Source organism: Tiliqua scincoides, chromosome 7 (genome assembly GCF_035046505.1).
Source record: "Tiliqua scincoides isolate rTilSci1 chromosome 7, rTilSci1.hap2, whole genome shotgun sequence".
Classification (NCBI taxonomy): domain Eukaryota; kingdom Metazoa; phylum Chordata; class Lepidosauria; order Squamata; family Scincidae; genus Tiliqua; species Tiliqua scincoides.
In genome coordinates, this window is record NC_089827.1 from 22619106 (window position 1) to 22645310 (window position 26205).

At 43.7% G+C, this 26205-nt stretch overlaps 1 protein-coding gene across 5 annotated transcripts in view; it reads left to right on the forward strand.

The window, feature by feature from the left end:
- The window catches only part of CACNA2D1 (calcium voltage-gated channel auxiliary subunit alpha2delta 1), a 472859-nt gene that overhangs the window by 386570 nt on the left and 60084 nt on the right, over positions 1-26205 (forward strand). For 3 of the 5 annotated variants that reach the window (XM_066634567.1, XM_066634568.1, XM_066634571.1), the window contains exons 13-19: positions 5334-5412; positions 7966-8015; positions 9328-9417; positions 12991-13059; positions 14620-14694; positions 15226-15300; positions 19934-19990. In XM_066634567.1, the coding sequence (XP_066490664.1) occupies positions 5334-5412; positions 7966-8015; positions 9328-9417; positions 12991-13059; positions 14620-14694; positions 15226-15300; positions 19934-19990 (495 nt within the window). The remainder of the gene's footprint in view (positions 1-5333; positions 5413-7965; positions 8016-9327; positions 9418-12990; positions 13060-14619; positions 14695-15225; positions 15301-19933; positions 19991-26205) is intronic. The other 2 variants (XM_066634570.1, XM_066634569.1) reach the window with 1 other exon arrangement.

Genomic DNA, 26205 nt, shown 5'->3' on the forward strand with positions numbered 1-26205 from the left:
CAAATTATTTGCTATTGACACCTGCTGTCAGCATTTGGATAGTTAAGCCCCAGTGTTGAGGAAAATTTAATTATAAGTGTAGACAGCACCAAACCAGCATTTCCAGAGAGAGAGAGAGAGAGAGAGCTCTTTCTTTCTTTCTTTCTTTCTTTCTTTCTTTCTTTCTTTCTTTCTTTCTTTCTTTCTTTCTTTCTTTCTTTCTTTCTTTCTTTCAAATGCACTTCTTATTTGGCTTGGGAAATTGCAGGAGTTTACTGCTGTGAATGTCGACTAGGACTTCAGAAGGAAGGCCAAGTGTGTCATAACCTATTTTAAAAAGCTGGCTGTAGACAAGAACCATGAATTGGAACATCTTGGGAACATTATGCATCAATTCTGTCCATTGAGCAGCATAAGAACGACTGCAGAGGATGAAACACAGAAAGGACACCTTCAGACATGAAGCCATTATCTAAATTAAGTCTTTTGAGAAAGGGGATGTCAGGAATAAGGATGCTGAATGTTTTAAAGCTGCTTGGAAAGTGAATGGGCCGGAACACCTTGTCTGGGGTTGTCCTTGTTAAAGATATATGTAGTTTCTTGTCAATTCCAGCCCAAGCCCCCATCATGCCTAAGGTGGTAGGGATATTTCCATACATTTATGACCACACATCCCCTACCTTTCACCTCTGTGTCCATCTCTCTAATTCATCCCATCCACTCTCTGATTAAAAAAAACAAAAACTGGCAGAATCTCTAGGGAGGATGGGATGGGCCATTTCACCCCTCCCCCTTTACTCTCTGTCACACTTCTGTTTGATCTGAAGGGGCTATGCTAAACTCTTCGGGTTCTGGAGAGGCCTGGAGTAGAAGGTGATGAACTCCAGGTGGAGTCCAAGCGGAGAAACTCAGAGCATGAGTAACTGTTCCAACCCATAGGGAAAGCTGGAGGGGAGGACAAGAGGCAGTTGGGTGGATGGTTGATGGGCTACCAGCCCAAGCCCTCCCACACCAGCCAACTGAGGCAGCACTTTACCTCATGAGGAGGCCAGCCCTGGATACTTCCACCATGTTCAGGTTAAAAATTGTGACATTTTCTTTTCATTCCCCCTTAAAATCATGCATCTCTTTAAACTTGATTCTCACCATTCCTGCGCCTCCCATCTCATCTAATGATGTATTTCAACTCTTGTCTTCCTTTTAATTACGTTTGCCTAACGATGGCATATTTTGAATACTTGTCCATTAATAACACCCAGGGTGAAGAGATCTGGTAATGGGCTCTGCTGGTAAATTAGGATATCCTTTTCTTCCTCCTCCTAGCAATAGCCTTTTGACTTTAGAAAGCATTTAATTGCCATCAGAAGCTGGGGCTGTGGGAATCAAAGTAATGAGAACAAGAATGGAAGCTGAAAGGAGAAGGCACTGATAAAAATGCAATCAGTGGGAGATGTGGAATGCCAAGATTGAGGGGAGGGGGAACCAGTTGAAAATAGTAGCTTTGCAGACTCTGGAAAAGTTATATTTTGCTTTCTTCTCCAGTGTCTGCACATCACTAATTTTCTGCTAAATGTTTCTTCATTACATCCACGTTTTTCTTCACAGAATATTGTGACCATCTCAGACTCTTTTAATATGCCTAAAATTATTAACTGTATCAAGATGATAGCCACTGACTATCATTTCTGTTAGCCACCCAAACTTGGTTGCATGAACTCCAAGTGTGGTGGCAGCAGCTGGCCAGGTTGTACACTAGTGGGTACCCACAAGTCCCTCAGGACCCATCTTGACCCAGCCAACATCACTGACATGTCCCTCTAATTTGTCTGCAGTTGTCATGGCTGCAGTCCCCACTCCAATTCCATCCTGTCAGCAGAAACAATCTTTATCTTGCTGTGTGATCTGGGACTTCAGGTTCTCGACTTGGCTGTGCTTGTGCACAGACTCTGGAATGTAACACACTATGTTCTGCTAATACCCCTGGGGGCTGGCGATAAGAATAGGCCCTCAGTTTGGCTGTACTTGTCGTAAGAGGCAACTAAACAGCCACCGGGTAGATGGGACTCGTCAGCCTGGGAAGGCAGCTCATCTGAGAGAAGGAAAACTCTGATCCCAAACCTCCACTGCCTTGTGGCTACATCCAGTTGTGGAAAAGGCTTCAGGAGACAACCTCAAGGCAAAATCCGGAGCCGGAGTCCCTGAGGCAGTTCATGTCTGAACACAGTCACGTTCTGGCAACTCCTGCGACGCCGCTGGAACCAACCGTATTGGCCTCTGCCTTTCCATTGGACCATATCAGCGACGTGGAGAGGGGGGGATTTGCTGCATGGGAAACAGTCTATCCTCCATATCTACTTTACCCAGGCTTCACGCATTGGAGAGGACACTCTGTTCCAGAACCACCATTCAGAGCGTGACACCATAGTCTTCCGAGACTGAAGGATGCCAACATTCATGTTCTGCTAAGAACGAGTTTAGGCAGGGGAGTACAGGGGTGGGAATGGGTGGATTGGGCCCAGGAGGGAGGCTGGATTGGCAGTGCCAGCACACACTTTATCCTTTTCTCCCTCTTGGGCCTGATCTGCTGACGCAGATGCATGCAGACGTGTGTCAGTTATATGGCTCACACAGGTCTGAGTAAACCCATTGTGCAGACTGGGGCTTTCCCCAGGTGGGAAAATTTCCCCTTACCCCAAGGAGACCTCCTGACTGCTAAATTCCCATGCAGGATATAGTGCAGCCTGCTCTGGCCTCATTGTATCAGCATGAGGGTATTTGTGCTGGATCAGGCTGTGAGCTTCTCATAAGTCCTTCCTGAATCCTTTGCTTCAGAAGAACTACCTTTGGTGACTCTGTGAGAAAGAAGGATCAGCCAGAAGATCTTGGGGCTGTAGCTGTCTTTTCAGATTTATTGTGGTCCCTGTTTCTTAATGCCATTGAGGCCAATTCACTTGTCTGAATTATGTTGAAGCCTCCCATAGGAGATCCATTCCCAAAAGGCAGGTTCTCCACCTCCTACTTCCAACATGCTGTGTGTAACTTGGGATTTTTTGCACAGCTTCAGGAAATTCCTCCATCACCATCTGAAGGCTGTGGCTCCAATCCTTATGAATAAGCCCCACTGAACACAGTGTGAGAGATCCCCATGCTGTGCACTTAGTTTTGCAAGAGCACTTTGAGTGGATGAACCAAAACAACATCTCAAAGGCATTCCCTGTCTTAGCATCTCGGAGTGCTCACCATGTAACACCACATCGTCTTGCTCTGACTTTTCTTCCGCTTTTTGTGCTTCATTAATGGCAACTGGCAATAGTGGGAAACATGCAAGATGATGCTCATGTATCATGTTATCAAGCAGGGCCCATGGTGAGGGTAATTTGTACCTGGGCCCAGTGTCAAAAAGGGGACCCAGGAGCCAAAGATGGCTCTGGGTGTCCCGTCTCACCTGTATTCGCAGCCCACATGGATTGCTAGAAGAACTGCCATGGGCATGTGGTGGTGGCCTGCTGTTGCAAGCCATGCGCACTGGGCTCAGGAATGCTTGTGGATCCCCTTCTCCTCTCCCCTTCCCCTGAAGGAGCGCATAGGAGCCCAGGGTCACAGCTGTGAGACTACAGCTGCTACAGAACTAAATTTTGGTGCACACTGGACACTTTCCATTCAAGTGTGAGCCTAGATATGACGGTGCTAATTTTCTGCAATGATTTTCTATATTTAAAAGATTTTAGAGAGACTTAGGAGTGCGTTTGGTTTCCTGTATTACTGAATCTAGCTGCTGACACTGCACGGGCAGGTAGACCTGGGCTTCATATCAAGAAGCCTGGTAGACCTGAGCTCCAGAGACTCTTCTGGCTCCCCCACCCTGTTTTGCTCCCTCCCCACTCCTGTTCTGCCCACCCGCATCACCACCCTCTCCCACCCTTTTGCCTCCTCTCCTTTTGGGAAGGAGTCCAATTCTGTAACCCCTGATAAAATTCCTCTCTGAGGCCCTGTTATGAGTGCGCTGCAGGGAAGATGTGCATCAGAGATATGTCATTTTAGTGGAACATTTAGCTTCTTGTGGCTGCATTTGGCAGGGAAACTACCAGTTGCCAACACCTAAGCTTAATATAGTAACTCGAAGAACTTACCAGTTGTAAGCCCCATGTTGCAGAGAACTTTTTTCACGTTTTTGAAATTGATTGTTGTATGAAACTCCATCTCTTTAATGACCTTCTAATGTGCCTTAATTTGATTTATGTTAAGATTATCATTAATGAAAGGCTATGAAAGAGGCTTTGCATTCTTTTCATAGGGAAAATACTGAAATGGGAACCTTATGATATACTGTCCGTTTATCCACTAGATGGTGGTAATGAGATGCAGAGCGAATTAGTGGAGTGTTTTGATCTCTGTGTCTGACAGAGTACTGGTATTTTCTGCCTGTATATACAGGTTGAGACTAATTATTTGTGTGTGTTCCATTCCAAGCACTCACCTGGATGGCAAAAAAAACGCACTATAGCAAATCAATTTAAAAAACACTCTTTCCTCCAGTGATTTAAAAACAGCCTTGCTGACCTTTGTGATGTAAGATAAGAGTCATTAAGATGACAATCCAACAATCAGTCCTCCTCCAAAAGCTTACAAAGAGCTGAGAGCTTACACTCAGCCCCTCCCTTCACCAGTGCAAAGGGATCACTTTTCTTTCACCTGCTTGGGAGGGGGGGAAGGGAGGGGTCGCCTGGAGAGAGAAGGATTGATGGATTGTCAGCCAGCTGCCCCCCCCTCTCTCTCTCTCTCTCATTAAGGAAGCTATTGTTAAAGGACTGTTCAGTTTTTTAAACTGATTTTAAAGGGATGCATTTTTCCCCTTCTCCAGGGATCAGCACATTCCTTCTCATTTGCAGGGCCCATTCGTGTTGAGTCAAGTCCGTGTATAAAAAATCCGTGTATAACTAGGCTGGACCTGTAATCAGGTGACCCTTTTCTTGTTAGTAGCTCTTAATAAGAATTAAAGATAAAATATGTTTTTCGACCTAGAAGGGTACAGTCAGTGTCATTTGAATTATTATAAACTAGTATTGGGCTGAATGCTAATTGGTTTAGTAATAAAACTTTACTGGATAAAGAGAAATAAAACTGGATATTTGTATGCTTTCTTTAGTTATTTTTACAAAATCAATCACACTTTTGTCAAAGGATGCTGAGTCTGTGGATAAGGAGGGTCCAATATAAGATGAAGACAAGATTGCGATTCATTGGTGGAAGGCAGGATTCCTATAGGGCTGTTCAGTCATTTGACATTCCCATTGCTCTGTTCTGAGAATAAGGCCTATTTGACAGGTTTATTCAACTCTTTTTAATTTTTCTAGGTCCGTGTATTTACATTTTCTGTTGGTCAGCATAATTACGACAAAGGACCCATACAATGGATGGCTTGCAAAAATAAAGGTATTTTGCATGTGCATTGCTTTATGACAGCCCTACAGGTCGATACCGGTGAAGCACTTTAGGTCAGATCATAAGCAAATGGAGAAAAATGTGTTCATGTGCAACATGTCATGTGCAAAATTTCTTTGTGTGGATATAATTATGCACAAAAAAATTTCCCTTATCTTATTCGATTGTTCCCTCATTTGCTCTTCCCTGCCTTCTACGTAGTCTTGAAATGTAGCCCCCTTGCCACCATCTAGTTGTCACCTCCAAAAGCTGGGAAGTCAGTCATTTCAGTGAATTTTCAAGGAAGGTGGCAAAATTGGAGGTAGCGGCAAAACTCTCTGGGGGAAGTGGTGGTGTTCCCCACAACAGCTGTAGGCAGGTGATCCCTTTTTTCCAACTCCTTCCCAAATCACATTATGTGGTGGCTCTGTATCACTTCTGAAAATAAAAAAAAGATGGTCTGGAAGGAATGCTACCCTGTGGCATCACTAGGGTTTGTGCCACCCTATGCAGGAGGCCAGTGTGTCACCCCCATGATGAACTGTCTTGCCACAGCTTCTCCCCACTGGGCCTCATGCCCGCTTAAGGCTGATTAGTTTCCCTTGTGAGACTCACCAGTGCAGCAAGCAAAAGTCAGAGTCCAGTTCCAGTCCACAGATTCCAAGTAAACCAGTCCAATCAATGAGAGTTGCCAAATCAGAGTCCAGAGCCAATAAGCCGAGTTACAGTCCAAGGTCAGGTTCCAGGTAAGTCAGTCAAATCAGTCAGGGTATCCAAGTCAAAGTCCAAAGTCACAGTCCAAGGTCTGATTCCAAAGTCAATAAGCCCAGTCAGTCTCCTCTCCAGCCTGCACTCCTTCTACAACCCACCAACCCCTTCCTGCCTCAGGTGCTCCTTATATCCCTGAGGGCCCTATTGCCTTCAAGTGGCTGCAGCTGTGCAGCACACTCTGCTGGATGCCCAGACCTTACCCTTAAAGGGGCCACTGCTGACACCACATCTACCTCCTCGCCAGATCTTCCACGATTCCAATACATGGACCTCCTCCCATGTGGTGGTTGGGGGGGGGGGAGTGATGCCCCATTGCCCTGCCCTACTGGTGTTGTTTTTTGTTTTTGTTTTAACTTTTGAAAGAATAGAGATATTGCAACGCTGTTTGTTTTAGTGCATTCTGCATGAAATTACACATCAAAAGATATATAACATGATGGTACCAAGATTTAAAAAAATTTGACCAGTAGTTGTGTCACCACCCCCCACCCCTGTGCACGTCACCTGGTGTGGCCCGCATTCCCTTAGCAACATCACTGATGCTACCAGCTTTGGGGGTGGGGGAAATGAAAGCTACCAAGCCTGAAGTTGCTAGAAGAAGCACTTCCAGTAAAAGAAGTAAAAACAGTGCTAACAAGAAAAAACGAGAAGCTGAGAAAATAATTTTGGGCCCGTCTCAACCCTGCCCCCATAACAATTCAAGCCAGTTAGAACTTTTGACTCAAGTTCTATTTCTCAGTGTGGAGTGGGGGAAAAAAAGTCTTCCTGTGATCATGTATATGATGTCTACTGGCTTCTTTCAGTGTGCTGTTTTACTGATGCCCACAGGTGCTTCTGCACAAAATGGACTCTTGATGCATTTATGCATACGGTCCCATTAGTGCACATCTCCTCATGGGTGATGTACAGTTTAAAAAAAAATGAACAGACAGCTGTGATGAACTGCAAGTTCACAGTGCTCCTCCAAAATCTGGAAATAAGGAGATGGAACTCAGAAGAATTCCTAATACAACTGTCAGAATCAGTGACAGGCAGTTCAGAATTTCAAAATCAAAAAGAAAGCAATTTTGGTGAGAATTTCAGAAATATTCCAACATTTAATTAAGTGGTTCATGAGGGTCTTCAGCATGCTAAAAATGCAGTGGTGTTCCTGACCAGGGGCGCTGCCCCTTCACCTGGACGTGCCATTCCTCCTCCTGCTGCTTCCCCTGAGAGGCAGTTTGAGGGCCAAGGGTAGCCATACGCAACCTCCCTGGCCCTCAGAAGGCCTTGTAGGGCCTTCTGGAAGCCGAAAATTGCCACTTCCGGTTTTTTGCCTCCTGAAGGCTTTACAAGGCCTTCTGAGGGCTGGGAGGCTGCACATGGCTTCCCTAGCTCTCAGAACACTCCTGAAGGGCCTTCAGATCAGCGTGCCAATAATGGTGTACTGACGGAGTGCCATGGGAAATGCTGCCAGGGGGAAAGGATGGCAGTGCGGCACCTCCCCCAATCCTGGCACCCAGGGCATTTCAGCACTTGCTTCCCCCAAGTACGCCACTGAAAAATTGTGGAAGCAGCCAAGCCTTCATTCTCATATTGGAATAAGAATCCCCTATCACTGTGCTATAACTTGTATCTGTGTGGCAGATCTTGTGGGTCTTTCCCTCTCAGCCATCCCCTCTTTTCCATCCTGGTCATGAAAAGATGAGAAAGAATGCAGTTGACCCTGCCCATATTTTTCTAGATTTACCCTATTGGAAGTGCTCTGAAGTGGGAAACCAATGCTTCAAATTCTCTTCTGTGTTTATATTTCAGGGTTCTATTATGAAATTCCTTCCATTGGTGCCATAAGAATAAACACACAGGTATGTTTGCATCAGTTTGTGAACCAGTAATCACACTCATAAGGCAAATACCATAATGAAAATGAACCATAACACAGGCCTACAAATTTGAGGGTCAGAAAAGTTTTTCCCAAACTTTATGGTGGTTTGATATGAATTTGGGGTACCGAATCCAAAAAAGCTTCCTCTTGAGGAAGCCATAGTGTAGGTTTCCTCACGAGGAAGCTGCTTGAACCATTCACTAATGAGGCTGTACTGTATCTCCAAAACTAGATGTGATAGGGTAAAACGGATGCCATTTTTGGAATCAGCACCCCAAATATACACAGGAATTGGTGTAACGTTTAAGGAAGCAAAGTGTGTGTTGGCCTGTGTTATAGCTTGTAGGAATCCAGCTCTCTGGACTGGTCCCAGTTGCATGGATGAGTCCTTGCAGCAAACCATTTTCACTTGGATTTATTGGGTGCACTGTACAGAATTAATACCAAATAAGAACTTCAGAAGAGATTTGTTGTCGAAACCAAGAACCCATCTAGGGTTCAGCATCCTACCCCTTAACAATGACCAACGAGGTGCCCTGAGTTACTCATAGACATTGATAGTTCCATCTGCCAGGAATATTTCTATTCCTTAAAAATCCCCCCAAAATCTTAAGTTCATGGCCACATCACAGCGTATGGTAATGAATCTACATGCATCAATATGAAGGAAAACGTCCTTTTGCTTGCTCTGTGATGTCCTGTACAGTGGCAACATGAAGCCATTTTTCTGTGAGTTCATCTCCTCAGCCAACCGCAATGGTCCTTGCACCCTAGAGTCTACCCCCCCCCCCATCATCTCAGACCTGGACCACACAAAGCTGGGCAGCTCTGACCTTCCTGGCACTCAGCTCTTGCTGCTGCCTCTGCTGTCCTCCTCCCGCTGACTCCTGCTAGGTTAGTGTGGCAGGGACAGGAGAGATGCTGGCACCCCCTTTGCACCCACTTTTGCCTGGTAACAACACCACTAACAGTGGAACCTGATTTTAGGAGAGTCTGAGGTGCCTGGTTGCTTTTTTTTTTCTTCTTATACAAGTGTTGGATAAATATTCCAGTCCACGGATGGCTGCTGGTGGGTTGGGGGTCACAAGAGGGCCAGTCAATTTAGATTTGGCACAAGTTCAAAAAAGTTGCCCTAGACAAGCCCACCCCCAAACCTGCTTGTAAAACATTTTCGTTTGAGCATAATTGACCCTTGTTTGAAGACTGCAGGCTTGAGTTTTATTTTTGGACTTTTCAATACATTTCTCCCTTCTTGACTAGCCAGCTGATGCTGTGTTTGTTTTCATTGACAGGAATACCTGGATGTTTTGGGAAGACCAATGGTACTGGCTCAGAAAGATGCCAAACAAGTCCAGTGGACCAATGTCTACTTAGATGCACTGGTATGATGTACACTAGCATAGCATAATCAAATTATTTTAAATATAAAATAAATGAAATTCAAGTTATTTAAAGGAACTAATGGCTTGTAAATGGAACAGTGGAGGACACAGTGGACCTTTCAGTGGAAGCTTTTTCTTCCACTTAAAAATAAGTGGACTCACATTCAGGATTGAAACTATTTTGGGCGGACAGTACTGAAACCCCTCTATCTCCCACTGTTGTTTCAGCCTGTTTCATGTCCCTTCATTGCACTAATTACTCACACACATCCAAAACCCCAGTAAAGTTACATATGTACAGTAGATTAATATCTAATTTTACCCTAATACCCTTTTGAATTTTCATCCCATGCCCTACAATGTTGTTGCTGTTAAGTTACACAGGGCCCAATCCTATCCGACTTTTCAGTGCTGATGCAGCCATGGCAATGGGGTGTGCACTGCATCCTGTGGTGTGGAGGCAGTCACGGAGGCCTCCTCAAGGTAAGGGAACATTTGTTCCCTTACCCTGGGATGGCATTGCAACTTCATCATCACAGTTGGAATGCCGGATTGAGCTGGGCCCACATTTAGATTGACGTTAAAGTTGAGCATTTAGCTCAATGTTTAGTTTGACACTTAATTACAGGGGGAAGGCAAAAAGATATAGGGGAAAAAAGAGTGAGATTCGCTACTATAAGAGGGAGCTATAATTGCTGCATTGTAGTAATTTTAAGAAAGATATAATATAGTGGCTAGGCCAAAGGTAAAGGGAAACTCTTGCCCTTACCCCTTTACCCCCTACTGTCAATTGCAGCTGCTTTGGGTCTCCTTGGACTTGCGCCACCTCCGGAGGTGGCACAAGTCCGAGGAGAGTGGAGCAACTTGAAGTCGCTCCGTGCTGCTCGGGGAACAGGGTTGGAATCCGGCATAACTGCTGGGTCCCAGCCCTGCCTCCGGCTCCCCACTGACCTACACTATATAAGAAAATCTTAGTTCTGTGCATAGACGGCAGTTCCATTTTCATCTGACACCTGAACAGGATTGGCTTTTGGGCCCAAAGTTTTTTGTTTAGCCTTGCTACTAATAGAAATGGATGAACCTACTGAACGAGGGTGACTCAGCAGCTTCCTGGCTGCTTATTTTACCACTGGAAGCATATGAAACCAGGCTCTGTGCAAAACAGACTGCAAACATCTAAACGTTGGTATCACAAGCTTTGCCATTTGATGGCTATAAAGTTGATATACAGGTTTCAAATGCTTCAGTCATTACTGGAAGAAAAGTGCTGTCAGCAATGTACTAATGCATGGCCATATGACCAGCTGAAGTGCCAACTTTTTTCAGTCAGGATTATGGTGTATCATCTGTTTGAAAAAAAATGTAATCAGTATATTATGAGCTGCTTGGGTCAGTATCATTATAGTTCCGATGCTCAGAAGTTCATTGACCACTCTTCCTTGGTTTCTGATGTGGTACTTACTGGAAAGGTCACAAAGAAAGTTAATATCTTCCTACACATCCTGTTCTTAAATGTCAGCACTAAAGCAGGAACAAGTAAGGAGAGAAGAAGAGCTGTGGAACAGGCCAAGGCAATCAAAACAAAACCGACATGTAACTGTTCCAGTGCTTTGTATTTGAATTAATTCCAAAAAGAAAGTGACTTTATTTTGCTCTCAGCCAGTGGTGACACTAGGGTTTGTGTCACCCAGTGCAGTTGGCCAGCACTTCACCCCTATGATGCACCACCTCCCATGCAGTGGGTGGGCAATGCCCTAGGAGATGGGCTCTATGATGTACTATTGCCCTGCCCCCGCTGGTTTTTTTGGTAATAGCATTTGATAAAATAGAGATATTTCGATGCAGTTGTTTCATTGCATTCTGCATGAAATTATGCATCCATTGATATATAAAATGTATTATTTGAAGATACCAAGATTTAAAAAATTTCAGCCAGTAGTGGTGTCATCCTCCCCCCCACACACATCACCCTGTGTGGCCCGCACCCCCCAGCAATGCCACTCCTCTCAGCAATAAAGGACAAGTAAGGACTCAATCCTGACCAACTTTCCAACACTGACTTAACTGTGCCAATGTGGCATGCACTGCATCCTGCAGTGGAAGGCAGTCGAGGGGGGGCTTCTCAAGGTAAGGGCATGTTTGTTACCTTACCTTGGGTCTGCATTGCAGCTAAGTCAGTGCTGGAATATTGTTTAGGATTGTGCTCTAAATTGTATAACTACAGCATAGAACAGGCATCTGGAAATGAGTTTCAGTTTCTGAAGGTCCAGTCCTAAATGTCTGCTTCAGCTGCAGGAATACAGATTGATGATTTCTGTGGCTGCAAATATAATAAGGTATAATGTCGCTCTCCTTGCCATTATAATCTTATAACTTTCTTCAGTCTGCTTAGCATGGATGCAGATGATTCTGGCGACACACTTAGAATCACTTTTGTTATATTCTTGTCTCACCTGTTTCCATATCACATCTGGAATGTTACTCTGGCCCACACAGAGCATGTATGACACTATTTTGCTGCACCGGTGCTAGAAAAATACATCAGCGTAGTAGGACCAGCACTGGGCTTGAAGAATCCCCCTCACGCATTACTGTAAACCATTGGTGTCCAAACGTTTTGGCAGGAGGGCCACATCATATCTCTGACACTGTGTTGGGGGCCTGGGGAAAAAATTAATTTATATTTAAAATTTGAATAAATTTACATAAATGAATATACTAGAGATGGAACTTATATGAATGGATGAAGGTCTCGTGATAGCTCAAGGCCTATAAAAGACCTTGCACAAAGCAAGGCCGACCTTTCCTTTGCTGCTGCAGCTGCTTCACAGACTGAAACAGCAAGCAGTGGAGGGAGCCGTTGGCCCGCAGCTCCTGCGAGAGGTCAAACACTTGGCCCTCACGCTGAAAGTAGTCGCACCAGGCCAGCGCAGGCTCCAGCAAGTCTCTGGAGGGCCAAAGGCTCATTGGAGACTGGGGGCTCCCTGCAGGCTGGATTGGGGGACCCCAAGGGCCGTAAATGGCCCCTGGGCTGGAGTTTGGGCACCCCTACTGTAAACAACCATGTCAATATGGTAGTTTATGGGGTTGGCCTAGGTACCCTTTATTGCTTTCCTTATCAGAAACATTTTCCATTCTGACGGAGTGTCTTCAATATGAAACTGTTGGTTGCCATTTTGAGTAGCGTAATTATAGGGACTCTCCTTGTTTATATCCATTGGACGAGACTCTTAGGTAGTTTTTTTTTTTTTTTTTTTTTGCCAGGTTGCTCTCATGCCAGATTATTGTAAATGCATTTCATTGACAAGAAAAAAGTTGTTGATTGGGCTTCAGGTGCCTCTTACGTGTACCAGTGGTCCCTTCATGTTTCTGGAAGCTACAACTAGAAGGGGCTTACCTGGTTGCATGCGTAACAGATTATGAGCAACATATACCGTTTATGTCAAGAGTGCTGCTGTAATAATGTCTTCTTTCATTAGGAAATGTAGTTTTGACTTCAGGTATTTGTAGTTACCTTTTCCTTTTCTGTTCTGACACAAAAGATAGACAAATTTCCTTATGATCATTTTCTAGGAACTTGGCTTAGTCATTTCTGGAACACTGCCTGTCTTCAACTTGACAAAAGACCAAAGTAACATGCAGGTAAGCCAATACTTAACACCAGAAAGAAGTAAAAGTTGCCCCATTAACAAGCCAAGCAAGGGGGACAACTGGATTTAAATCAGTTCAGTTCCATTCACTATAATGGGACTAATTTGTCTTCAGCCCTAAAGCCATATGATAGATTTGGAATAGTTTTTGAACTGTGTTAATTTAATATAGAAACCACCTTTGTAAATTCATATGTGTAGTGTTTTTGTTGTTTCCAACCAGAAAAATAACTTCCTTGAATATCCAGCTGGAAATAAGAAAATGCAGCTCAAACTGCTTCTAACATCACAATGACATTAGCTGCTTGAGCATATTGTAAAGAAAACATAACTGCAGATGAAGAGTTGATTAGAAAATAATGTTCACTGTGCATGCTGCTTTGCAAAAGGCAAAATGAAGACATATACACAAAGTTTAGAATTATGAAATTGTATTATGGTAATTGCTGTATTCCAAAGCAAGTTCATCATGACTAAGCGTTGAACTCAATGAGTTGAGTTACAGCCTGGCGCCCACTGGAGAAGCAGTGCCTAAGCGGCTACCGCAGTCCTCATCAGATGCTGGGAAGCCACTGGGAGACTCCTTGGGGGAAGAGGACTTTCATTCCCTTCCCTTGGGGAAGCCCCGCAGGCTTCTAAGTCTGAGTCAGCTGTTTTGCTAGCACAGACTTGAGAGATTCCGTGTCAGGCTTTTTAGCCCAACACAGAGTTCAGGATCTGACAGAGCAGGGCTCCGCCAGTCCCACCCCCATCCCGGGCTGATTCCTCCCCCACCCCACCCTCATTCCACCCTCATTCTGCCAACCCCCATCCCCCAAAGGCCACACCGCCACCCAACAGTCTCACTTACCCACGGAGGTGGCATGTACTACTCCTACTGGTGCTAGACCCAGTGCCTGACTGGTGCGAGCCCAGCACTCTCTACTCTCCAGGTGCTGTAAACGTGCTTTACAGCATTACAGCACCCAGAGCTGGCACTAGGGCTCAGCGCCAGTGCCAAGGGAGCCCAGGATTGGGCCCTTAGTTGTGAATAATTTAATTCCTGTTCATTTAAGCAGGTCTTACAGCCCAATCCTATGCACATCTACTCAGGATTAAATTCTATTGAGTTCAGTGAGGCTTACTCCCAAGACGGTGTGCATAGGATTGCAGCTTTAGTCATGACTAATGGCCCAATCCTATCCACACTTTCCTGGAAGTAAGCCCCACTGACTCTAAGGGGACTTACTTCTGAGTAGATATGCATAGGATTGGGCTCTAACTAACTTACTGATACAGCACAGTGTATCATAATGATTCCAAAAACCATTAAATGGCTGAATGCATCCCAAACTGTACGTACATCAATATAGTATAAATATGCATTTTACATCTCCTTAACGGCTGGATTATACTAATATGGTATAGTAACTCATTTAGGTACAGTATATGCATAGCTGTTCCAAAATGTGTAATCATAATCATGAAAGAGGAGTTCAGTTTTACAGTTTCACTTGCCACTGAAATTGCTGCCTGACATCTGAAAACTAACATTGAAAAAATCTTCTGCCAGAATCAGTTGATACTTGGAGTAATGGGTGTTGACGTGTCTCTAGAAGAAATTAAAAAACTGACCCCGCGGTTTACAGTAAGTCTCTTTTCCCTTGTATTTGTCGTATTGCCTATTTTTAACTTGAATTCTGTTCAAATCTCTCTTCCAGTATCTAGTATCCCCCTGGCTGGAAGTCAAAAGATTGTTCACCCTTCTTTCACCCTGTCATTTCCCCTGTTTTTCTTTTCTGCCAGTGATGCTTCGGGAAGAGGATTGCTTTCCCACAGAGCTAATGTCCAGGGTTTTCCATGAATTGTTTGCTGTAACTGACTTGTAGAACGTGGTGGTCTTTGTTTGCCTTAAAAATGGATCTATTCCCCCTCCCCCAATTATGGGGTTATTCCATAATCTGAAATTCAAGTGAAAGAAATAGAAGGTTTAAAATGCCTCTCTCACCATTGCTTTTCCATTAATGCAGTTGTCTAACAGTTACTTTAATTTGTGTTTGAGGTAATACATTTTCTGTTTCAACATCTTTGTTATTATTAGAGACAGAGTATTCTGTCTTTTTAATGTCACCTCAGCAAGCAACACAATATAGTTAGATGTCCTTGTTTTCCTCCTCAGCTGTGTCCAAATGGCTATTATTTTGCAATTGACCCCAATGGCTATGTGCTACTTCATCCTAATCTTCAACCAAAGGTATGCAATATCTTCTAATATTATACAATATAGTGTAATAATAGTTTGTCATTGGAAAAAAAAAAGAGAAAAGAAACTGGAACTATCTTTTATGCACCAAGAATAAGGCAATGGTTTCCAAACTCTGTTCCTAGGGCCCAGTTCTAAATAACTACTATTTTTAACTCATTGCATCATATAAACTGCTACTACAAAGCTACATGAGCCCATTGACCAATGGTATATATCAGTGTTTCTCAACTGGTGGTATGCATACCACTGGTGGTGGAGGTGGGGTCTTGTAGTACATGCAGGCAGCAGCCTCCAGGCAGCCACAGTCCAGCAGCAAGACTGCAACACAATGCACCAAACAATGGTAGGAGGTTCAGCTTGGTGAGCTCCAGCACGTGGTTTTTGTGCACTTGAAAAACCCCTCCTGCCCGCTCTGAGCTTCTTACCAATGTTTGGTGCATCATATCCTAGTCTTGCAGGCCTCCCAACCTGGAAGTAACTGGTGATGACATCATTGCCACTTACTTCAGTGGTACATGCAATGGGCCAGCATGTGCTAAGTAGTACATGGTAAGTGCAATGTTGAGAATCACTGCTTTATATTGCTTTCTCCATTGTCTTTGGACACATGACTCCTCCATGTGGAATACTTCAATGCATGTGAACCAGGCTATAGAATTACTTGGATTTTTATATTGGTCTTCTTGATAAGGTACTAGTAAGGACAGACCTTCGTCTTCCAATTGCAGTTCATCCAGCAATAATAATCTTCCTCTTTAAAGCTAGGGCATGGGGAGTGTTGGACATACTTAGTTTGTGCAGGGCAATAGTGATGCTCAGCAGGCATAGCCAGTGCTCTGTGTAAGCTGAGTATGCATCCTTGGAATATGCCCCAGAGTCATCTACAATGCCAGAGACTTGTCAACAGATGGAAATGATTCTCTAACAGTGCAATCCTATGCATGTCTACTCAGAAGCAAGCCCCATTAAGTTAAATGGAGCTTACTGCCAGGTAAGCCTGTACAGAATGCCAGGTGCAAGGGAGTGTCACCAGGTTGTAGGTCTCTTGTTGTCTTGTGTGCCATGTGAGATATAGGAAGCTGGACTAGTTGGGCCTTTGGCCTGATCCAGCAGGGCTGTTCATATGTTACCTCTGTAGATTGTAGTTTATGTGTTTATTAATATCCTTGCCTGAGCCATCTGGATGGAAGAGCCAAATACATGTTCCTTTCTGTATTACACACCACCAAAAAATTTTATACTATCATTCCTGCTGACGGCGAGGGTGGACATACAGCCTATTCACTCAGGGCCAATTCTATCCAACTATCTAGCACCAGTGCAGCTGCAATGAAACCCCGAGGTGAGGGAACAAATGTTCCCATACTTTAAGGAGGGCTCTGTGACTGCTACCCCACCACAGGATGCAGTGCACACCCCATTGGCACAGTTGCACCAGTACTGGAAAATTGGATAGGATTGGGCCTTCAGTCTCCCCTACCTTTGTGCAGGAGGGGCAGACTTCTGAGAATCAGGCTTATGCAGGAAACCTTTACCTGAGATGCTGTCTTATACAACAGTCAAGCGGGGCCAGACAAAATCGGGATCTATAACCCATGTAATTGTACAGTACTGAAGATGTCCTTTAGTGCTGAAGCAACATGTTGCTTATTTAGATTGATAGCTCAAACATTTCTAAGATGTTTGGACAGTTAGTGGTACAAAAATTAGGGCTAAGTCAAAAGTTCTCAAATAATTTCTTTTGAATATTTTTTTGGGTGGGGAGGAGGCAGAGCACAAAAGGGTTTACCTGTTTTGCCAGCTTTCCCTGTCACCACTACTGCCAGTTTCACAATGTTACTAGCCTGCTTAGTGGCTTCCAGCATTGTTCACAGGGGCCAATGTACGCAACCACTCCCACTAATAATAGACATTTACCCAGGAGGAAGTCAATAGGATTTACTTTAGAACAGACAAGCATAGGCTTGTGGTGTGGTTGATCACCAAACTTGGGCACCTTATCACTGGTTTTCTAACTGCCTGTTATTTACTATTTCTGTCCGTTCTTGTTTCGTTAGGCCTACAATGCTGTCATCTTTATTTCTTTCATAATTTTGCATTTCCTTCCTCCCCTTTCCTCTGTTATATGATTTCTTGATTTCGCCCTGTGAACAGCTGCTTGTCTTATCATACCTGGGACCAGTGGCATAGCTAGAGGGGTGCAAAATGCTAGGTTTTGCAGGGAGCCTCACCATGGCGTGCAAGCGGCCCCTCCCCCTCCCCTTTGGAGCCATTCCAGGCAGGGGGAGCTAAATGAAGGCAAATGCCTCGGTTTTACTCCCACTGCCCAGAATGGCTCCAAAGGGGAGGGGAAAAGGCCACTTGCACGCTGCAGTTAGGCTCCCTACAAAACTTAGCACTTTGCACCCCCTCTAGCTATGCCACTGCCTGGGACTGAACTTTGGTCCCCGTCAACCCTCCTTCCACTCTGCAGCAACTTTTCAAAATATAGCTATTTAGCATGCAGCTAACTAGCAACCACCATCCTGTTGATGGCTTTAGGGACTGCTTATATTCAAAATGTTAGGGGTGGTTTTATAGATAGATAGGTTTTATAATCTGCCTAATAATGATTATATTTAGCATTTGTATACCGCTTTTGAAGTGTGCAAAGTACTTCATATGTATCACCTTGTCCATTCAACAACCAAGTAAGGTGGGTATGTATTATTATCCCCACACTGCAGCTGGGAAGCTGAGACTGAGAGGGAGACCACCTAGTGAGTTCAAGAGGCAAGTCTTGAACTTTGAACTTCAACATATTGTGCACCAGGCTGCTAATTTGCTGCTGTGGGTCCCAGTAAATTCCTACAGGCATCTTGCAATTAAGTATGAGGGGGCAGCATTGGCAGTCTTGGCACGCTCATTACTTTAAAACACCTTTTGTTTTATTGCATAAGTGATCTTACATGTTTTATGTGTTATGTTTCACAGAAGATTTAAATTCAATATTAAATCATGGTTCTAAGTGTTTGCCATTATTTGGGTGCATGCTGTTCAGACCGATGTAAGATCAACCTCCTAGAGCTAAGGTACAATGCCCAGAAAGTTGTTCATTATACCCTGGTTCTTCCCTTTAACCTGATAAGTTTAGTCAGTGTCATCTAACATACTAACTCACAACATCTTTGTCTTTTCCGCTAGAAATTTTATTGTAGGTGCAAAAAACAAAACTACGTATTTATGTTTGAAAAGGTGAGGGTGTTCAAGATGGCCTTCTGAGTGACTTCTGAATTCCTTTCCTTCTGCCAATCTCTTACTCTAAACTGGTACAACACGATGACCCTGTTGATTTAGAATCCCATATGGTACTCATTCCCAAATCATCAGGAGTCGATTCTCTTTAACTGTGTCTCACTGGCCCTCCATTTTTTGAGCAGTGACTCTACTTATTTTTTTTTTAATCAGTACATATACAGTTAACAAAGCTAAGCAGAACATTTGAATTATTTGGATTGAAGATCATTTGTAGCCTCTATGTATGCTTACTCAGAAGTAAGTCTAATAGACTTTAACGGAACTTACTCTCAAGTCAATGCTAATAGGATTGCAGCCCCAGTCTCATCACAATATGAGAATAAACCCCAAGAAGTAAACTAAAAGACTGAAACCAATTTCAATCAATGTACTCTATCCTAATTATGGCTGGGAACTGTCTGTAACACACAAAATCCAGGTGCTTAGGAACCATGTGCACCTGTCTGAGTTTCTTGGAAGAAAGGCAGTATAAAAATGTGAAAAATAAAATGATAAATAATAATACCTCTTTGTAGATTGGACTGATAAGGTCATAATAACCTGGCTTAGTACATGAACTTGTAAAGTTTGACTGTATTAAGAATGGAGCACCATTTTCTCCTGAAGTATTTTTTTGGCTTTGAATATTAAATAAGATTCTATTCATACACAAAGCCAGAATTTCTTTAATGTTGATCCCATATTCTTCATGAAACTCTCATTTGATTAAAATGAAATGACATGAACTTTAAAAATAGATACGTAATTTACAAAACAGGACTGTGTTTAGTGGACAACTTAAGTAGAACACCAGAGCTATGATATTACTGCAACTGGGTTGGCCCTAACTTCAGTCATGTAAATGGTTCTAAACTACAGTTCCCAGGGGACAGTGTAGTAGAAGGAATGTTCACAGCATCATCAGTGCACATGACTCTATATCCAGCATAGATCAGCCCCCCTCTTCTAATTCTAACTCAGACACTTGGTAAATACCAAGCTGATTAAGCTCACCCATTTCTATTAAAATGAAAAATAGATGAGTTAGGGACATTTTAAAGCTTAGAGGACTTTTGATGAACTAGGTTTGTGTGATTCGGAGTCTGCATATCATTGTCTGAAGAAAAGAAAGTGCAAATATCAAACCACATGCACTGCGATTGTATAATTGCTGACATGAAATCAATGGGATTTCCTCTGGGTAGGTGTGTTTAAGATCAAAGTGTGTCTTATAAGACCTGTGCTCCTTATCAGAGGCCCAGAGGAGTACCGTACATCCTTAGGTTATAATCACTACTGTCGTAATGATGTGAAAATATGAACCACTCCTGTTTTGTTACTTTAGCACATTGGTGTGGGCATACCCAAAATTAATTTGAGAAAAAGGAGACCCCATATCCAGGTAACTATGGATGGAGGTGACTGTTAGTGCATTTACAAATGCTTAGAGCTGCAACTGAGATTAGAGAGCTTCTATTTAGCTTCCTAAGAAAACCTAACTGGGCTGTTTACTTTTTTTCAAACAGTTGCCCAAGCATGGAGTTTGTAAAATTAGTGTGGATAGTTGTGGAAGATGTTGCTTTGAGTGATGTCGCGCTGCTAATAACTAAGAATAAATTAACTTTAGTCACACACAATCCTCCTTAACTTTTTCAGTGCAATTTCACATGGGGGGGAGGGAAGGAAGGATGCCCGTTCTAGGCATACTTTCATGTAAACTTGAAACCCCCCCCCCCCAATGCTTTATGGACGTGTAGAATAAACTCTGCAAATTAGCAGCCCTGCCTAATGTTCACATGGGTTTCCATGTGAATGTCAGAAAATGGTGCATATTGTTTAACCTGCAGCAGCATGATGTGAGGAACACTGGAATGTGCACCACAAACCACCCAATTTGCATACAAAATGTTTGATTAACAGGCACTGGAGTTTGGCTGCAAGTTCATCCTGAGAAAATGGTGGTTTTATATGTAACAGGCATACACGCACATACACGAACGTACCAACCATTTATTAAACTTTACTCGCCAAAAGAGCACTCAATGACAGATTAGCAATCCCATTTTTATGATGCTGCACCAGTTTTTTTTCCCCTCCTCTGTCTTTCATATTTACTTTGCCAACTAAAACTATTTGCTCCTGCTCACCATAGTCACGCTGAAAGTCAATGCATTAGCTTGCTTGGATGCTTTCTTGTTAGTGGCATACTTTCCACTTTTCATTATGCTCTTGCATGGCAGTTGTAACCTGAGTTACTCAGTCATGTTTTATGCATGGCTGGTAGGATGTGAAAAAATGCAGATCGTATAGGATTCCTCTGTAATTTCATCCTAACAAAATGAGTTGGAACAGTTAATGGAGCCTCAAGCTTTCTCAAAACAACACATCTTCAGCTTAAGATGTGTGGCTAGGAGAGACCCTAACTCATTTACTTGATGTGAACTGGACCAAAACATGTCACACTGGAAAACTGATGAATAAATACATCATATGGGTTTATTTACCTGTGTGGCCATATTCCTGGGGTAGCCAATAATAATTAGAATACGCAGAAGAACAAAAATGTGAGAATCATAAGCATATCTCCTTGCATGTCTTGACCATTCACAGTTAATGGTGTGCGCAGTCAGGAAGGAAAAGAAGGCATTCTCTACCATAGGGTCTAAACATCAAATCCACCATAAGGCACGCCTGTGTAAACAAATTTAAATGAGTAGAAGCTGTGCAAGAGCATATTACAGTCCAATCCTGAGCTGCCTGGCACACAGAGGACAAGCAACATCAAAATGGCTGCCACTGCATCTTATGCATGCCAGGCAGCTGCAGCGTTTCCTCGGGGTCATAGACCTCACAATGGGGCTACTCAAGTTTGCTCTGGCTGTTTTGCTGGCACAGAGTTTGAGAGTCCCCCGTTGGGCCAGAAGGCCTGACATGGGGTTCAAGATATGGCAGAGCAGAGCTCTGCCAATCCTGCCCCTCCCACCCCAGTTCCTTCCCCTTCCTTGCCCAAGAATGCCCTCCCCCCCTGTCCTGTCTAATGGCCATCTGGAGCTCTTCCCTTGCTCTGAGTGTTATCCAGCGGGTCTCCCACCAGTCCTGCCAATCTCCTGCCCCATTTCCTTCCTGAGCGTGCCTTCTCCCCACCCTCTCCCCGTTCTCCCTCCGCACGCCGGCTTACTGCTGGCGTGCACTATCACAAACATGCCGTAAGGCACATTTGCAAGCCCTAATGCCAGGCAAGTGCCTGTACTAGCTCAGTGCTGGCCGGTGCCGGGTGGGCTCCTGGCCTCCACCGCTTGGTGGTTGCATGAACTACTGAGCAGCTGAGAGGAATGCGGGGGCATGGGGGGAGGCGGGGAGGAGGAGTTTCAGGGAGGGGGGAGGCAGGCAGAGGGTGGGGAGAGGTCAGGGAGGAGGCATGATGGGGAGGCGGGGGAAGGCATTTTGGGGAGAGGGAGCGGGGAGAGAGGGAGGCGGGACTGGTGGAGCATTGCTCCACCAGTTCCAAAGCCTCCACATCAGGCTCACCGCCTGACACGGAGGCTTTTACCTCACCATTTTTTAGGGCTACACCCTTTAGCCAGTGGAAGGGGACGAAGGTCCCCTCCTCCCAAGGTGCCATCCGTGGCTGCCTTGGATACGCAGGATGCGGTGGCAGCCATTTTTGAACAGGCAAGCCAGGAGGCTTGTGCTGTATCTAGCACAGGATAGGGACCATAAGCGGCTTAGCCAGAGGCAAAGGGAAACTTTTCCCCTTACCTCTGAGTAAGGGCTGCTGGCCCCAATGGGTCTCCTCAGACTTGCGCCATCTCTGGAGCTGGCATAAGTCCGAGGAGAGCGGAGTGGCTTGAAGCCACTCTGTTCTCCCCAGGAACGGGGGTTGGGATTTGGCATAACTGCTGGATCCCAGCCCTGCCTCCTTCCCCCTGCCCTCCCGCCCCCGGGGCCACCCACCACCTGCCCTCCCCCTGCCTAGGAATGCCTCCTTCCCTTCTCCTCCCCGCCTCCCCCATGCCTACCTTTCATCCTTGCATTGGCTCATCCAAGCCATCGCAAGGCGCTGGGAGGAAGCCAGCATGGAGGCTTCCAGCAGCCTCCGCAGGCCGGCGCTTCTGGGAGTGCCAGCTGGCAGGGTTGCTACCCTCCCAGGGTAGGATTCTACTATGTTAGGAACTCTCCATGTCGGGATTGAGCCCTCAGGGCCAAATCCTATCCAATTTTCCAGTGCCGGAGCTGCTATGCAAATGGGGCATGTGCTGCGTTCTGTGGTGGGGAGGCAATCACAGAGGCCTCCTCAGGGTAAGGGAACATTTGTTTCCTTACCTTGGGACTGCTTTGTGGCTACACTGGTGCTGGAAAGTTGAATAGGATTGGGCCCTCAATCTCCTATTCATTGTTATTTCATCCCTTATCACCTCCAATTAAGTGTTGTCCTTATTTATTTCAGTGATGCTTACAGCAGAATACATGCAATGTAAATAAACTAAAATAATATGCCTCTGCCTTACCATTATAGACTGTAAAGGGCCTCCTTAGAGTCGAATCAAATTTATTTTGTTATTATTGGGCCTAAGCCATAATAGCATCTATCTCAAACGATAAGATGCAAGAATTTTTCACAAGAAAGCTTCCCAGCAGATTGTGCCTTAAGCATTTTGCTAGTAATCCGGTTGTTCTCTCTGAAATGTATCCTGAGAATAAAGTCTGCTGTGTTTGTGTGCTGTTAAGCTGAGTTTGTTTCATTTGCTGATTACCTAAGCTTTGAGACTCCATAAACTGACTAAACCATACCATAAATTTCACAAAAACAAAAGAAAAAAAAAACGCACACTGTAAGACAATTAACTGCTTTTATGTTATGGCTCTTTACTATCTTATTTTCTTTTGTATCCTTGCTTTGTTTATTGGAATGGGACATGGACTGCAATGTTGCTTCTACCATGGCAATACCTTCATGCATGATGCCTGGTTTTGATCCGTCTAAAGCTGTTCCATTGCATGTAAGAAAGTTCTTTGTATTTATTAAGAGCTAACTTCAACTGTTAAATAAGCAAAAGTTGAATTATTGTCTTTTTCTTTAAAGAAATTATTTGCTGTTCGTTGCAATGTTGTAATTCTTTTTCTTTTGAATGATTTTTTTCATGTTGATTTCTTTGCCCAGATCAATCGTGTCTTTAACCACTGTAAATTTATAAAATGATATACACAAACAGTTTGTGTTTATTCTGTCAATTTTCTCATTTCATCAGTGTTTGAATAACTTTCAATTCTACAATAAATTGTCCTCAGCTTTCTTTTCTTTCTTTTTTTGACATCAAGGTGGACCTCCCCAGCCCCATGTCCCGGGGCAAAAGTCTGTGATGGTGCCCCCCTGCGCACAAATCCCTCCCCCATTAATCTGGAGTTCACAGAGCCTGACGCGACTCCAGGATGCACTGGGGAAGCCTACTGAAGCTTCCCAGGCTCTTAAACCGCCCTTCCGGGAAATGGGAAGCACAGTTTCTGACCATGTTGGGAGTTTTAAAAGGCTTCCCATGTGGTCCTAGAGGCACATGAAGCTCCACACCCCGGGCATTTGCCCCGTTCCATCAATGGGAGGTCTGCTATTGTTCAAAAATGAAATCAGCAGCTTTCCAGTGTAAATCTGTTCTTGAAAAAAATTACTGATCAGTCTTGCTAACATTTCAACTTTCAGTTGACTTGTAGAAGTTCTTACAGATTCTGGGTAACCACATTGCCTCCTTACACATTGTTCTGCTAACATCACTGGCTCTACATATGGCTTGACTATTCTAGGATCAACCTATATTATTCAGATGAATACTTCCAAACCAGGTTTATGAGGTCAAATTCCCATTTCATGCCATTGAATCTCAACTGAAACCAATTAAGATTTTTAATTAAAGCATGACACAACAGAAATTTTATCTTCCACTGTTTAAGAAACAATCATATTCACCATTGCAAGTGCCAGTATAAACAGTACTTCTGTCAAGTGAAGGCTACTTTAAATATTTGCAAGTAGCGACCATTGCCATTTAACTATTCATATGCTGACCATGCAGATCAGAGGATTTTACTTTTTGTGGCCTTTATGGCATGGATAAAATTGACAGCTTTTTTATGTAGTCAGCTTCCCTGGGGCTGTGGTCAGCTCCCCTGGGGCATGATGGGAAAACATGAGATGAATTTGACTGGCTCACCATGCTCATCATGTAGAATAATTTAAAACAGTCTCCCCCATGGGAAATATTTGCGTGGATTACTCCTAAGTATGGTCAAGTTGGTAAAGGTTTAGTCTGAAGGCTTTTACAAATTATTTATTTGTATTGGAATTTTTGATTAGAATTCTTTCACTTGAAAACATCTATGTCTCAGACAGTTGAATCATACTAGTAAATACACATTTCTCCATTGGTTTTTTAATATGAATTTTTACTTGTATTATCCCGAGGAATCATGACAAACTAAATTACGCCTACAGAATAATACATCTCAAAAATGATTGTAGTAAAATAATTCCATTGCCAGTTTAATTCTTGTTATTGAATCCTTGTCCTGATAGAAAATAACAGAAATAATTATTGAATTGCAATTCCTTGGCTTTGGAGAGTCACCAGAAGAAGATAGTTCTATCATTGTGTGACACCTACAGAATGATTCGTTGTGAACTGTGCTATACAATCAAGTATGATGTGTGTATAGAAGCTTATTTGGAAATCTCGACTCCTGAGATCATTCAGGGTGGACGTTTTTCAGGCACTTCCTAGAATTTTTGTTTTTGTGGGACTTTGTTCTCCTGTCCCTTCCACTAGAGCACTTTCTGGCTATCTCTTTACTTTTCTATAAGGAAGCAACTGCTCTCCTCTCGAATATCGCTGAGAGAGAGAGAGAGAGCTATTCCATTGTCCTATCTGCCTTATGACAAGCTTTGAATAGGAAATAGGTAATCAGGCAATTGCTAGGCTTGAAAGATTCCTGATAGATCCCTGATAGATCCCTGGGGCCAAAGATAGGTACAATAAAAATCCTGTGGACTTTGCTCATGGCAACACGTCTGTCAGGATGTAGGCTTCCATAACATGAATTGATTGAATTCTCTAAGCTATCAAAAGGAAGCTCTATCAGACTTGCTTTATAGTAGCCTAACCTTGTGGTGATGAGAACCTGATGGTTACCATATTGAATATGCAAGAATGGCTGACAAATACTAAGGTATTTGCAAAATTATCTTTCAAACTAAGAACTGGATCCTCTTTTAGCCTATTATCTGTATTGGCAACCTTCAGTCTCGAAAGACTATGGTATCGCGCTCTGAACGTGTACATAGCCTATTAGAACATGTACATATTTCCTTAATTTTTCCTTTTTCTGTTTGGCTTTTTCTCATTTAATTTGTCCCTCCCCCCCCCCCCCAAAAAAAAAGATTATGGTGTTACTTTGTAGAACCACAGATTTGTATATTCTGATTCTCTTCTCCAGGGACTAGCTGTGATAAGTCATTTACTTTCCCTCCTTTTATAGTATCCCTGCGGATACCATGTCTGGCATTTCACCTGCAGTTTCTGTGCTCATAATTTGTGAAACTATTTAGTTTGAGGCAAGAGTTCCCAGATA